The 16,129-nt window shown below is 33.5% G+C and overlaps 1 protein-coding gene across 1 annotated transcript in view; it reads left to right on the top strand.

Annotated features, from left to right (window-relative positions):
* The window catches only part of ptgfrnb (prostaglandin F2 receptor inhibitor b), a 49,058-nt gene that overhangs the window by 7,902 nt on the left and 25,027 nt on the right, over nt 1-16,129 (top strand). The window contains exons 4-5 of the mRNA XM_067404790.1: nt 1,589-1,954; nt 14,839-15,261. Of these exons, the coding sequence (XP_067260891.1) occupies nt 1,589-1,954; nt 14,839-15,261 (789 nt within the window). The remainder of the gene's footprint in view (nt 1-1,588; nt 1,955-14,838; nt 15,262-16,129) is intronic.

Below are 16,129 nucleotides of genomic sequence, written 5' to 3'. Positions count from 1 at the left end.
AAGTATACAAGACTCACTTATGTTTATTTACATTTCTTATATTTTAAGAGAAACATCTGACGCAAAATGCATCTATATTTTTATATTTTCAGCAACTAGATTTTCATATTTTACTATTATTTATATACTATTATAGTATTTTGAATTAGCTTAATTTTACATTTTCCATTTTCATTTTAGTTTTTGTGCTTTTGTCATTTTTATTCATTTTTGTTTTGTTAATTATAGAAATTAAATTATGCATTATATTGAATTGTAAATATATCAGTTTTCTGTTTGTTAAAATTATGTAAATTAAATTATGCATTAAATTATAAATTATATTCGTTTTTGTTTTTTTAATGATGTAAATTAAATTATACATTGCATTAAATTATAAATTGTTAGGTTTTTGTTTTCTAAATTGTGTAAATTAAATTATGCATTCAATGAAATTAAATTATAAACGATTATGCTTTATATTAAATTATACATTACATTTAAATTATGTAAAAAGTATGTATTGTCAAGTCTTGGAAAACAAATTCTATTAAAATCCATTATATTGTAGTTTAAAGTTAAATCTAGTGAAAATGAGTCAACTATTCCTTTAATTCTGTTACATTTTAGCTTTATTCTGTTGTGTTTTTAATAAATGTTGTGAACTTTATCAGTTTAGTTGTGTTGTTGTTCCCTCCTGGGAAGCAAAGAATATGCCATGAAATAATCTGATTTCATTGGATAAACATACTGTCATGTAATTTGCTCAGATGATCTTTAAGTGTGATAAAACAAATCAATAAGTTGCCTTTTGGAGGAAAAGAGAATGAAAGCGTTTTGATTATGGTTGTTTGATTCATGCTACGCCTCCCTTGAGAAGAGTAGATATGCTCTTTTGTCCGGTTTTATCTTGTTTAATGTCTTCAGACCTTTCTCACAAACCAGGCTGTTTGAATTTTCATTGCTGGTGGAATTCCTGCCTGGTTACCATATATACTGTCAATGTTACTGCAGAGTTTTTAATTAAAATCAGGACGACTGCGGGTGTCGGGTGTCTAGAGAACCATCCAACAGATGTTACACAAACTCTCAGGCTTTGCTTGAGTTTGTAACCAAAAGATCTTAAGAGAATACAAAGCAGCCTGTGCAATCTAAGTGTGATGTACTGAATATCACATTGTTCCCCGGAGAAATGTTTGAGAGTTTGCTTGGAGAAATTAAAGAAATATTTCACTCGTAAATGATGATTCAGTCATAATTTACTCACTCATGTTATTGCAAACCCAAATTACTTTCTTTCTTTTGTGGAACTCAAAAGTAGATGTTTTGCAGTTTGTTCCTGCTGTTCTTTTCCATATAATAAAATATATATTAAAAACAGCAAAAAGTGCCTTAAAAAAAGTCCTGTGGGCTGCAAGTCCATATCATAGACCAATGAGTTTGAAGCTCAAGAAAGTGCATCCATCCATCATAAATGTACTCCACACAGCATAATAAAGGCCTTGTGAAGAGATGCGTTTGTACAAGAAATATATACTGAATTATTTTTATTCCAACTCTGAAATTTCCGTTTTTTCCCCACTGCTTCTTTTTCTTTTGAAATCATCAGCGAACTCCCTGACTGTTCACGTTCAGGACGGCAGCACATTATCCACAGGAGAAACGCTGCTCCTCACCTGTTCAGTCTCTGCTGACTCTGCGGCCTCCATTGACCTGGAGGTGACGTGGCTGTTGAACGGCAGCCGTACTCTGGCCCACCTGAGTCGTGACGGCGTGCTGACCAACACATCTGATGTGGTGGACGTGAGACGCTTGGGGAAGTGGGATTTCCAAATCAAGGTTCACGGTGTGGAGATGTCTGACGCTGGACTCTATTCATGTAAAGTGAGCATGTGGGTTCAGCACGATAGTGGACGATGGTACAAGGCTGCGGAGAAGATTTCTGACCCTGTACGAGTTCATGTTATTAAGCAAAGTAAGTACACCAAAAAAAATTTCACTGACATGACCAAATTAATCATTTCATATCATTTATGACTCTTGACAATCATAAACACCCCATTGCATCTCACATTTTTGTGGCAAAGTGTGACATTTCAAGAAAATGCCATCTGAAGCTCTTTACCATTGCGTATAAATGCATTCTGCTTCACTCAGAGCTGCTACCCTCATCCATAAAATATTAATTTGATGTTGACTGGTATTTAAATGACATTAAAAGCATGATATATCGTTTATATTTGGGGCACTGGAAAATATCTTTCTATATGGCAGCTCAGTATTTCGGGCGATGGCCTTGGGTTGTCTATTAAAAGATGATTCGCAGATCATGGATGAGACAATTAGGGCTGGATGATACAGCTAAAATATATTTTTCAGCTTTTTGATGATAAGCATATATCTATTTTTGATGTTTTCTCTATGAAACTACTTTTTTATTATAAATAAATTCAATGAACCATTCATTCAGTTGTTGTTGGTAAGATTTTCCACACTTTTTCAGTGATGATCAGAAGTGACAGTAAAGACATTTATAGTGCTACAAAATATTTCTATTTCAAATAAATGCTTTTAAACTTTCTGTTCATCAAATAATCCTTGAAAATAAAAATGTATCAGCAATATGAAGCGGCACAACTGTTTGCAACATTAATAATAATCAGAAATGTTTCTTGATAAGCAAATCAGCATATTAGAATGATTTCTGAAGGATCATGTGACACTGAAGACTAGGGATGGGTACCGACAAAGCCACTGGAAGGCAAGCCTGCAACCTTTAGCCAAAAAAGCGTAACGGCTAAAGCTAACACTCCGCCCCCCGCGGTATGCTGGGAATGAGTCAAGCTTCAGAATGTTTTACACTAAACAATACTTTCGTTGGGAACTATATGTATATTTTAGCTTGATAAAAATGTATTTTTAAGAGAAGGCAGACTAGGGAATGTTGCGACTGACGTCACTGCCATTACATGATCGGCTGAGAGGTGCCACACGTGATTAAGTTAGCCGTTAGTTATGCTTTCTCCAATGGTAAGAGATACAGACCCTCTTATCTCCCCATATACAATCGCTGGTACCGAAACCCAGTATTAAAATGACCCTGGGGCTAAAGAAAGACCGGTGTATCGATAAGCTCTGACGTTAACGGTTCTGCTATCGGTACTGGAGAAATTATGAAGAAAATACACATATTTTCTACGATTTTGGCTTCCAAGTATCATCAGAAATAAGATATCTGAGGTACAACTATTAAAAACTAGCCGCGTTTCGTCTAGCACACCCCCATTCTCTTCACAGCTGTGCGCGTTCGTACCTCCCTAAACCCAAACTTAGTTTATATCGGAAGTGTACATGAACAGCTAGGAGAAAATCAGATGTGTGTTAATATCTATTGTCTTAAAGTGACAGCAGTCACCTTCTGACGATTGTGCCATCAATGTTAATCAAACAACAAAATGCAAAGAGAAAATCACTCACAGCGCTTCTTCTGAATATAGTTAGCTTTAATAAGCATTAATCTATTAATTCATACTGTGAAAACCATGCAGTGTTATTTTACATTTGGTTACTTTACTTAGATTTCTTTTATAGGTTAGGCCTATATTACCTGAACACATGAACAAATGAAAGCACTTTATTTCATTTGTATCTTTGTTTTAATGTATTTGTCAGTTTGTTTTACTTTTTTGCTTACTTTTTACATTTTTTCTTTGTTCATGTTCTTACTGTTTCTTATATAAAACACCAAAAATGCCGGACACTATATAATATAATGTAATGTTAACATTATATTATATACATATTATATGTCAAATCGATAAGCAGTACTGGTAAGAGTAGTAATACTGTTAAAACCTTAACGATACCCATCCCTACTGAAGGCTGGAGTAATGATGCTGAAAATTCAGCTTTGATCACAGGAATAAATTACATTTCAAAACATACTACCATAGAAAACAGCTATTTTAAAATTGAATTTTTACCGTATTTTGATCAAATAAATGCAGCCTTGGTGAGCATATCATTTAAATTATCTTACCAGTGTATTTTAAAACAATATTTTACTTACTTGGAAACAATACTTTACTTTAAATATCTTAATATCTGAAAAGTGACTTTTGTGAACATGTTTTATGTTTTGAAATGATTCACGCAATCCCCATTTTTGCTTTTTTATGTATCTGAGAAGTCATTATGAAATATTTAGTGAAATAATAAAACAATCATACTCTGCATTTTTATGTTGCCAAATGATCACAAATGTGTGTGAATATTCAGAATATCGCCCAGCCCTAATAACCATACAAGTATAAAATCTCAGCTAGATTTAGCATACTATTGTACTGTCACAACTAGACTGGTTAGTTCTTTACCTGTCCATCAGCTTCAGTTGTCTAGAAGTGAAAGTAATGTTGCGTTCAATAGGGAGGCCGTTAGTTTGTGGTAGTTTAGTGCTGTTGTGTTAATAAGTAAGCTTCAGTCATGAGATGTGTGTGTTAGTGTCTTGTTTAACTCTGCGGGAAGTCGTTACAAAGATTTGCGTTGTCACCGAGTAATGCATCAAAGAACTGTGGGTGGTCATTCTGATGGAGAACTGCTGTCTAGATCTACAGGCTAAAAGCCAGTTGCTCATGTTAAAAGTCAGTGTTTGGGATCTCGTTGTCAGCATGACTTAACAGGGAAGAGCCTCAACCTGTTTATTCTGTTAGGAGCAACAGAGAAAGAGAAGGAATAGTTTACCTTAAAAGGAAAGCTCTGGTGTTGTTTACTCACTGATTTTCGAAACACACAGGATTTGACAGAAAAATTGACAGAAAACATCATAAAAGTCACCAAACTTGGCCTGATGCATCTTCATGCGTCATTTTTGACTTGTACGTTATGTGAGGAAAATACAAACATTTAAGTTATTATTTGCTGAAAATCTTCCCTCGAAAAGCAGATGCATGGTGCCAAGTTTGATATGATCTGTATTGATATACGTCAGAGTTGTTATTGGTAACTAAAAGTAAAATTAAAACTATTTAAAATCTATTTTGTTAATTTAAATAACTTGAAAATAAATTATAAATATTAAATGAAACACTTTAAAAAATTAGAAATGCTGTCTTGGCACTAACTGAAATAAATTGAGTACTATGAATACTAAAACAAAAACTGAAATGAAAACAACTGTATCAAAATATAAAAAACTAAAATGACAAAAGCACATAACAAAATGACTAAAATCTAAACTAATATTCAAATGAAACCTGAAAATATATCAATTTTTTTTTTTAAATAAAAGCTAATTCATAATAGTATATGAATAATACTAACTGCTTGTTGTCTGATGTTTATTAATATAGTTTCTCTATACACTAAACTTTTTCCAGTCATTTTGAATCACAGGATGAAGATGTGCACAAAACAAATGCTGTTTATTTCCTTACTATTCAAGTATTTTCCTAGAGAAAAAAGCATGGTATGGCATAGTGAATTGCACTGTTTAATATATAGGAAACCAGCACTGCACACCAACAACTTTCAGAGCCATAAAAAGACTCAAGTATTGTCTGTGACTTCCTCAAGTGGCCTTGGTAGGTGTTGTCAAAGCCAGATGTGATGATAAACATCTTTGTCGGTACATGTATGGAAAGTAGACGATCTTTATACTCACTAGAGTGCAACAGCAGGTTTTCACAAGTTGAATCTATAGAGAAATTGCCTCTATTAAAAATAATAGTTTGAAGAGCATTAGTTTTTGCTGGTTAGATGGTTTATTTGTACAACTTTAGCCAATGAAGACATTTAATCTGTGTGGTAAATCCACACCCACTCACACACATACTATACTTGCGCAAGCTTCTCAACCTCTGTGAATTTAATGCTATTATTCATTTTCTAGTATGCAAGCACCACTCCTGAAAGAAAGTTAAAGAGAATCTCATTATGTTTCCAAGAGGCCATGGTATGCCCTTTTACAAAGTCTTGATTTAGTTGTTGGACTCTACTAGTATAGGTGTTCATGCTTGAATGTTCAAAAAACACATTATTTTTCACATATTTGTCAATGTTGCAGCTCTTCTCTTCCCAGTCTGTAATGCTCTGTTTAGTTCCTGTCTCTATGAAGCCCCTTCTAAAAACCTCAATGTGCTTCGATTGGTCGGCTGGATCAGTGTGTTGTGATTGGTCAAGCTCTTCAAGTGAGTTTGGGAAATGTCCCGCCCCTTACCATAACTGCGAGTTTCAACACAATATTTACTAACTCAACCAGGCCCCGTCCCTTTATTTTGCGTATACCTTAGGCGGGAGTGATTTAAATGAGGAATATTGTGACGTGTTCATTCCTGGAAGAAAACTCAAGAATGAAGGTGTTTCAGGGAGTTTAGAAAATGCACATTGATATGGAGAATAACTATCTTTTGGAGGGACCTTTTTCATACTCATACAGCAACATTACACACTAAAGAAAGATGAACATGTAAAAATGCATAATGGTGCTCTTTAAAAGAGCAAGTTTTACACTCATACTCATTTCTGTAGAACAGCTTTGAAGATTTGGCTCTTGTTCCTCACATGCGGTTCCAAGAAACAGGTCTCATGCTGTTCAACACCCGACCTGTAGAACCGCTAATGTTTGAACTAGAGAACGTGTTTTTGTGTGGGATGATGAAAAGTATTATTTTTCTTTCCTTTGTATTCTCACTTCCTTTGCTTTGGATGCTTTGGTTAAAAGGCAGCATGATTACAATGTAAACCCGAATAAGTTGGGCTTAAAAAACTGCTATCAAAGTGTATGAGTTAGCAAACTCAGTACTTCAAGTTAAGAGCAATTATCATGCATGAGTACTACAAACTCAAAACTTGATAGTTCTGCTTAAAATTGGGAACATCATAACTCAAAAAATTTGAGGTAATCAATTAGTTATGTTCCCAATTTTAAGCAGAACTATCAAGTTTTGAGTTTGTAGTACTTATGCATGATAATTGCTCTTAACTTGAAGTACTGAGTTAGCTAACTCATACACTTTGATAGCAGTTTTTTTGAGGTCTTCCAAATCAAATGAGTTATTTACTTCACTGTAAACCCTAATAAGAAAATTCAGAAAATGCCAACTTGTTAATTTGTTAAGTATAACACTTACTGAATGAGTACAGCAGCTTAAAACATGTAACTTACCTGCTCTCAAACCAAGCCGCATGCGCCACTTGTCACCATAATGGTAACTCTCCAAAAACCCACATTAACAGAAACTCTTTTAAATTAGCATAACAAAATAAATAAATAAATAAATCACTAAATCTCCTTTATCCATTAATTTTGCACAAAAAATTATATATAATTATTATATACATTATATAACATTAAATTTTAGCATTTACTCTCCCTTTCAAGTGCCATGGGCAAAGCATGCTGGGAAATAGAAATCCCAGCCCAGTTCCAGTTTCAAATGAGTTCATACAACTCAAAACAATAAAACAGTTCAGTTTACTTAAAATATATCAGTTCTGTGAACTCAAAAGAAAAAGAAAGTTCTAAATACTCATAACAGTTAATTTAACTGTACTAATTTGTTAAATTTAAGTTTGTCCTACTCAAAACAATTAAGTATTTTGAGCATTATGGTTTGCAGTGTACGCTTGCTTCTGAGATGCTCAAATTCTAAAGCAGCATCACATTTACACACTGAAAAAAAAAAAAAAAATTGGTGTAGGATTTACAATTTGATGGAGAAATGTCTAGTAAATTGGTAATAAAAACTGAAATATGTATTTTCTTGAAAAGGCAAAAATTTGTTTTATTTACACCTTTGAAATAACCTGTTCTGCTCACCAAAGCTGCATTTATTTATTCAAAAACACAGACAAAACAGTAATATTGTGAAATATTATTACAATTTAAAATAGCTTTTTTTCTATGTAAATATTTTTTAGAAAGATCAAAGCTGAATTTTCAGCATCATTACTCCAGTCTTCAGTGTCACATGATCCTTCATAAATCATTCTAATATGCTGATTTGCTGCTCAAGAAACATTTCTGATTATTATCATTGTTGAAAACTATTGTGCTACTTCATATTGTTCTGGAAACTGTGATATGTTTATTTATTTATATATATATTTTTTTCAGGATTTTTTATGAATAGAAAGTTCGAAAGAACAGCATTTTTTTTTTTTTTTTTTTTTTTTTGTAAAATTATAAATGTCTTTACTGTCACTTTTGGTCAATTTAATACAAAGTGTAATTTATTTAAAATAAAATCATTTGAACAGTAGTGTATCATTAGGAAAGAAGGTAATTGCAGAATGATTGTGATGGCCCCACAATGAGTTTTTGAAAGTATTGACTATAAATATACTTAAAAGGTATTAATGAAAGGTTCTTTAATGGTCTTAAATTTGGCAATTTGACCAGTGTGAAAAAAAATTGGTGTAGGATTTGAAAATTTAAAATTTCCGCTCAGAAATTACTAGGAAATTTCACAAATAATTGCAATGAAACGACAAGCCAAACACTGAATAAAATGTGACATTTTTAAGCAAAAAAAAGGTAATATTTTCTTTTAAAGGTAATATTTTCTTTTAAAATGTGCTCCGATAATCTTTGTTTTATTTATAACTTAGAAAAATCATTTTTATAATGTATTTTGTGTTAATCAGAATATCCCGCTGTTAGTTAGCTTACAATCTTAAAGGCACAATATGTAACTTTTTGCCGCTAGAGGTCGCCTATTCAAAACAAAAGCGTAGCTTGATGTCGCCGAGATTGAGCATGGAGTCATGGGAGATGAATCCGACTGGACTCGGGCAGAAATCATGTTCATGGATGAGATTATTAATGTTACTGTAGAATGAAGCAGAGAACGGTCGAGTGCTGTGGGAGTGGAATGAGGCCACTGGAGCGATTGCTAATGACACACACACCTTGCATGCAGTGGAACTTTTATTATGCCACAGTCGCTGCTTCCACTTCTTCTGGTCAATCGTATGAGTGTGTTGAAAATTATGTTATAACATTACTCTGTGCGTTTGAAAATGAGATTCAAACAATAAGACTAAATGTGTTGAGCTATATAACAATGATTAGTTTTCTCTCTGTTAATGTATCCAAACAGTTGTTCCCTTGTCTTACAAAACATATAATATATTAAAGCGTCTTTTTTTGTTTCCATGGTTTCTACAAAATAAAAACGGAAATCGATGGTAACGCAGGTATGATGTTGTTGATAGGCAACACACAGACATGGTCTGTGTCCTGGTTAAAATAGCTTATTTCTCTGGATTTAAACATTCTTGGAAACAATTTGGGATAATGTAAGTACTCAAGTCAGCAAAATATATAACATTTCTTGTGGGTTTTGGATATTTTAATTCATACTGTGCCTTTAAAAATGAAGGTTCCAAAGGGAGGTTTCAAAGCGATGCCATAGAAGAACCATTTTTGGTTCTCCAAAGAACCTTTCAGCCAACATCCATTTTTTTTCTCAGTTTGAAGAACTTTTAAAAAATCTAAAGAACCTTTTGCACTAAGAAGAATCTTTTGTAGAATGAAAAGGTTCCATGGATGTTGAAGATTCTTCATGGAACCATCAATGCCAATAAAGAGCCTTTATGTTTTGGGTTAAGCAACATGATCAATAATTAGTGATGCTTGACTTTGCAAACGCCACTAATAAAGACGATTTGTCAAATTAAGGCAATTGACACCTTGACAGAATAGACAATGAAGGCAATTCCTATAGTGTGAAATATCCATTCCACAGCTTTTGACGTTTGTTTCACTCCTGCCAACATTGTTTTGAGATGTGTGCCAAATGGATCATTTAGCGCTCTTGTATATTTGTCTTGTTGTGTTTTGTCTTAGTCGTATCATTGAGCTCTTTAATACACGGTGATCCACATATCTTTATTTTGTCTCCTTGGAGAAACACGCCGCTGTGTGTGAGTGTAGCATGATTATGTGTGGCCTATTTTTGCATTGTGAGATCAAAGTCAGCGCCTGTGGTGTCTTGATAGTGAAGTCGTGTTGAAGGTCGTGCCGTCATATCGTGGTTTGTGATAAGTGCAATAAGTGGTGTAGCACACTTTGTAGTATGCAGCATTATAATCCAGTTTTGAAGAACAGAGTGTTTGTGGACGGCGTCTGCACGGTGCTCGATCAAAGCAGTCAAGTGCACTAACATCACGCTGACATACTGTACTGCCTGAACCCATGCCATATGCTCAGAGATCTTACCAAAGGACTCGGGGTGAATTGTTGTGGAAACAGCTGAATTCTCTGTCAAGATTGCAGAAGCCATTTTTTTATGTTGTCATACACTGATGGATGACTTGTGCTACTTAAACTCATTAGTGTTAATGATTTTAAGACCCGGAGAGCCCAGCAAGATCCATGCTAGTTCTATATGTGTTAAGTGTGTGTGTGGCCTGTTTGTACATAATAATGAGTTGCTTGGTTTTGAATTATTTTAACTGAAAAAAAAACAATATATATATATTGTTCTATTGTTATTTCTATTCTGATTAATAAAACCATTTATTATTATTATTGAATCTTTTCATTTATTTTGTTATTTTTTCATTCTGTATTTTATTCTGATTTCTAAAATTATATTGATTATATAATTATAAAGATAATTAAAATATTATAAAAGATATATTGATTATTCAATTTAATTATTAAATTCTTTTTTTATTAAAAAATAATTAAATTAATAAACAATAAGTTAAATTAATAAAATTGTAATATTAGTGTTTCTTTATTCCAATTCATAAAATTATTATTATTATTACATTTGGGATATTTTTGTTTTATTAAATGATTCTGTATTTTATTCTGACGTCTAAATTTGATTATGCAATTTATATTTTAATTATTCCAGTTGAATAATTATTCTATTGTGTTTTTTTTAATATAATTTTTTAAAATATTTTTTATTTTATATTAAATTATTAAAATAGTAATATTCCATTTGAATAATTATTCTATTGTGTTATTTTTTTATATAAAATATTTCAGATTGTTTTATTTTATATTTTATATTAAATTATTAAAATTGTAATATTAGTCTTTCTTTAATCAGTTTTATTTTATTCTGGTTCATAAAATTATTATTATTATTATTATTATTATTATTATTATTATTACTTTTTAAAATATTTGAATTTATTAATTTAATGATTCTCTTTTTAAAACATTTATTTAATGTATTCTGATTAATTTGTTTTCTTATAAAATTATTCTAATTTTCTTTAGTCAGTTAGCTATATATCTAATTCTCTATTCTATTCTATTCTATTCTATTCTATTCTATTCTATTCCCAATAAATGATAGATTATCAGGTGTCATTCAATATCTTAGTGTTGTTTTCCATTGGTTACTAATCTACAGTTTAGTGCTGATGTCAAAAGACCCGGATCAGGTGACCTGTAATCTAAACTCTACTTTCACACGTCAGCATCAGTCTCTGTGTTTAGCTAACAATTACACCAAACAGACAAGGACTAACATGGTGCTCCAACAAGCAGTGCAGCTCATTCTTTGGACAGGTGTGCAGCAAGCCGGAAGAAAGTATGAGAGAACGGAATAGAGAGAGGAAGACGGAGACAAAAGCATGCTGAAAGGCAAGAGAACGCAGTGAGAGAGAGAGCTAGCGTGAGATAAAGTCTGATAATGCAGATTGAATGTCTGGAGTGGAGAGACTCTTAATGAAGGTGATTGACAGTCACTTTGAGAGCCTCATTTCGTTCCCAGGACACTTGGTTCCCGTCCATAGCGACCGGCTATAGAGCTTCTCTCAGACATTCATCTTGTCTGCTCTGTTTGTCCGGGTAAAGAAACACATTGTAGACCTGCTCTCATCCTGTCTTTATTTATCTTTCTTTAACTAGAACTCCCTCTTGCTTGCTAACCGTCTCTTTCACTGCCTGCTTCTCCTCACTTGATCCCTAAAAGTTCATAACCAAAATGTGCTCAGAATAATAAAAGTCTTCCACAAAACTAAAAAAGTAACTAACTTTATTAGTTAAGAAAAAAATTGAATTGGCTTTTGTTTTTACATTATCAGTTTTTAATTTAATCTTCAATTTTGTTATATGCCTGTGTTTTTTTTATTTTATTTTTATTTATCTTTTACATTTTTTTATATATATTTATCTTTATTTTATTTCAGTTTTAGTTTTAGTATTTTTTTTTTAACTTCAACTTCCACTTCATCTATTTCTAAAAAATTAATTTTAAATGGTTTCTTCTCATTTTTATTTTATTTTATTTTAATAGTTTAGTTTAGTTTAGTTTAGTTTAATTACCGAAATTAATTTTTAATAGTTTTAATAGTTTTAATATTAGTTAACAATGACAGTACTGGGTTGAACCATCTAAAATGTCCATGACTAGTTTTAGATGGGAAACGCTGGTTTTTACTTCCACAAGCAGGTTAAACAGGCTATTGTGAACTATTACTGACTTTAATATCTCAGCTGTTTCTCCTATTCAGATCTCCTATTAAAACCCATTTTAGCACTGTTTTTGTGCAGTAGTCTACCAGAGCCAATATGATGTTTCCCAAAGTAAATAATCCCTTAGTGCATGTGAAGAATATTATTATTCTATAAGTGGGAGGGGCTTAACAAACAGGAAGTGATGCGGATAAGAGCCATACCGCACAGATGGTCCCAGTGATTCAATCGGCGTGACGTCCAAAAGCTTAACGCAAAACCCACCACCACATGTGGGGCTCAGTCAGTTGTATATGCGAATGAGAGTCTTCATTTGTCTCTGTTCCTGTCCTTCTCTCATGCGTTTTTCTGAGCTATTTACGTAGTGTGATTATGTCGAGGTTGTACGTGTGGGAGAATAGCACTGTCTTTGGCCCACTGTATGTCTTTGTGTGTCTCTAGTACTGCTCACCCGAGCATGAAGGTCCCAGCTGTATAGGAAGCGATGCAGGGAGTCCTTCACTAACCGGGCACGCTGCCCACAAACACTTGACACTGGTGTACTGAGAGCCTAGAAACAGGGTCAGTGTGCTGCTTTAATGAGTGTGTGATTGTGCACGTGAGTGGATGTTTGGAGGTGTGTGAGGACCACCTGTCTCACATGTCAAAGTCATTTACAGTTTCATTTCGCTACTGAAGAATCAGTTATCATCAACATTTAATCAATAATCCTGCTTTTCTTAAACAAACATTGAATCACTTTGGGTTTTTTAATTTACATTAAAGTAATAGTTCACCCAAAAATGAAAATTTTGTTATCATTTACTCACCCTCAAGTGACTTGAACATGAAATAAAATATTTTGAAGAATATGGGTACATGGTCCCTATATGCAATTCTGAGGCCAAAACAATCCGTTAGAGAAAATTAGAGAACAGGGATTAGATTAAATACAATATGAGTACGAAATGTTTTACACTTACGCCGATTTTGATGTTTAGGACTTGGCTTTTCGATAACAGCGTGTTGCAAAAGCTCTGGCAAGTTTATCCTTATCCAGCGATCTCATAACGTCATGTTCAATTGACATCTGGGCAAGTGCGCACAGTCTTTCTTGCATTGCATAACATTAACTTCTTGTTCATTGAACTGTTGTGTAAAATCAATAGGCTATCACATTTGCAATCATGCTGATATTCGGGAAAACAGCGCTCTATATCCTGTTATAAAGATTAAAAACAAGAACTCAAACAAGGACATTTTTTTACACAGATGTCTTAATTTTGGGGGACATTTTTGCCCCAAGCTCCTGTTAATCTTCTCTTTTTCGAGCACAAGCGGACGGAGACCCCTTCTGTTGTGAGACCCGTTTCAAGTGGAAATGGGTGAAACATAGCTGAAAATGGGGGAAACATGGTGTTTTTCCATAGTATGGGGGGAAAAAAACACTCTGAAAGTCAATAAGGACCAGAAACTGTTTGGTTACCCACATTCTTCAAAATATCTTCTTTTCTGTTCAATTTTGCAATTTTGAATACTTCAATGTGGGTACATTTCATAAAAACATGTTGAACAAAAAGCTGAGAATCGCGTTTTTGTCAAAGACTTTGTCCGAGTGAGATTCAGAATTAATATCAAAACATAGATGGAAGTAGATCGAATCCATCAACACCCCCAAAGCTTCACAGTCGTTTCCTCTTCATGGGTTCAACATTTCATTTGGTAATGTTAGGCAGTTTTGATTTTATATGATGTCTAATGTTTGATGATCACGTTACATTACATGTGCGTAAGCAATGCTTCTATAGTTTGTTTCTGCTTCTTTGCCTGTGTTTTGAGCCTGGGATTCTCTACTCTTTCAGAAGATGTGTAATAGCGCCCCCCTACTGTGTAATAGTGAACACATGGATTGCCAGAAAATTCTGTTAATGATGGGACAAAAGTTTTGTTGTTTGTGTGTTTGTTTTGTCGTGTTTTGTTTGTTTGTTTTTTTCCTCCTCAAACTTCGTTTTAAGATGTTTTGCCAGTCAAAAATGGGCTTAATCTTCAAGTCTCAAGTGATTGTTCAGTTGCATGTGTAACCACTAGAGACTGCGATATTTAGTCTCCTTGTTAGAGTGCTCGACTCCCATGCCTGCAGACCCAGAGTATTTTGTACATGTTGTCCTATGTTTTAAGGCAAGAATCACATTTTGCTTGAACCATTGAGCAACCACCCATAACACTCATCCTAACACCATATAGAAACATTAAAACACTTTAGCAACTGCAATGCAACACCCTGACGAGCAATGTGCTAAAACAACATCCTGTCATGCATGGCATGCTTTAAAAATGTGCAAATCTACTATGTATCATTGTTTAATGTGTGTTTTATTTATTCTGAAATAGGAAACACTTTAGTTTTATTTTTTTACTATTGTCTCTTTGTATTTCAGTTCCAGAATACACCGTTGTTCTAAATTCATCTGTGAACGCAAAATTCTTCGGTGACCCAACGGAGTTGGAATGCAAAGTTACAAATGTGTCCAACCTTCATAGCGGACGGCTGGGAGTGTCGTGGCTGTACAGAGACGCTCTGCCCGGTAACGTTCCAGTATCTACTCAGACTATCGCGTCATTAGATGAGAACGGAACCCTTGTGCCAGGCAAGATGTACAAGAGCCGCATACAGGCAGGGCTTATTACAGCGATCCGAATGGAACCTTCCACATTTAAGCTCCGCCTCCTTCAGACAACTGACGCAGACGCTGGAGAATATGCATGTGCCGTAATGGCGTGGATCCCGACCCATCATGGGAACTGGAAAAAGGTAGCGGAGTATCTGACCCCAGCGCTTAAAGTCAGCTTTGCTAACAAACGTAAGTGTGCATGCTTTTAAATGGTTATGTAATCTTCTAGGTTTGTTTGTTTTTGTTTTTTTTGCATTTTCATTATTATTATTATTATTATTTAACTTTTTTATTTTATTGTGTGTTAAAATTGAACGTTTATTCTAAACGTTTAGTTTAAAAAAAGTGCTTTTTACAAATAAAATTTTGAAAAATTAAAACAATTAGAATTGTATTATTGTCATATTGCTTGTTGTAGCACTTAAGTGGTTTATTATTGTTTTTATTATTATATTTAATAATCATTATGATTATTATTATCAATAATAATCATATATTATTATTATTATTAATAAAATACTATATTAAAAAATACCCCAAAGATTAAAAGACAAAAATGAAGTACATTGTATCATGATGTAAGTATGCATTTGCATGGTTATTTAATCTAAAAATCTTAGTTGACAGTTCACACAAAAAAGAAAATGAGAAGACCAGCCCATTTTAGTAAGATCAACAAACAGTCTTTCCTTGTTTAGTTAGATCTGCCTCGGTATATGAAATATCAAACATATACGGTGTCTAGTTTGGCTCAGACAACAGTAAATGTTGCAGCTCAAATGTTCACACTTCTATTCTGGTCTGACATATGACATCTCAGCTCATTGATTTCCTGCATCATTTCTATAATTACCTGAACAGAATACATATATGGACGGGGGCATTTACACTGGTTGACTTCAGCCAGCAACGTCTCTGTGTCTTCTGTAATGGAGAATTCTCTGTTTCATGGGGAAGTACAAATGATGTCATTTGTATTATATTCTGATGTGTTTTGTGAGCTGCTGGACTGATGCAATTCTCCACAGGGTGCAGTTTATTCTGACATGCTGTATGG

The sequence above is a fragment of the Chanodichthys erythropterus genome, chromosome 12 (assembly GCF_024489055.1).
Source record: "Chanodichthys erythropterus isolate Z2021 chromosome 12, ASM2448905v1, whole genome shotgun sequence".
Taxonomy (NCBI): Eukaryota; Metazoa; Chordata; class Actinopteri; order Cypriniformes; family Xenocyprididae; genus Chanodichthys; species Chanodichthys erythropterus.
Note: the sequence above shows the minus strand (reverse complement) of the source record. Positions and strands in the feature narration are given on the sequence as shown.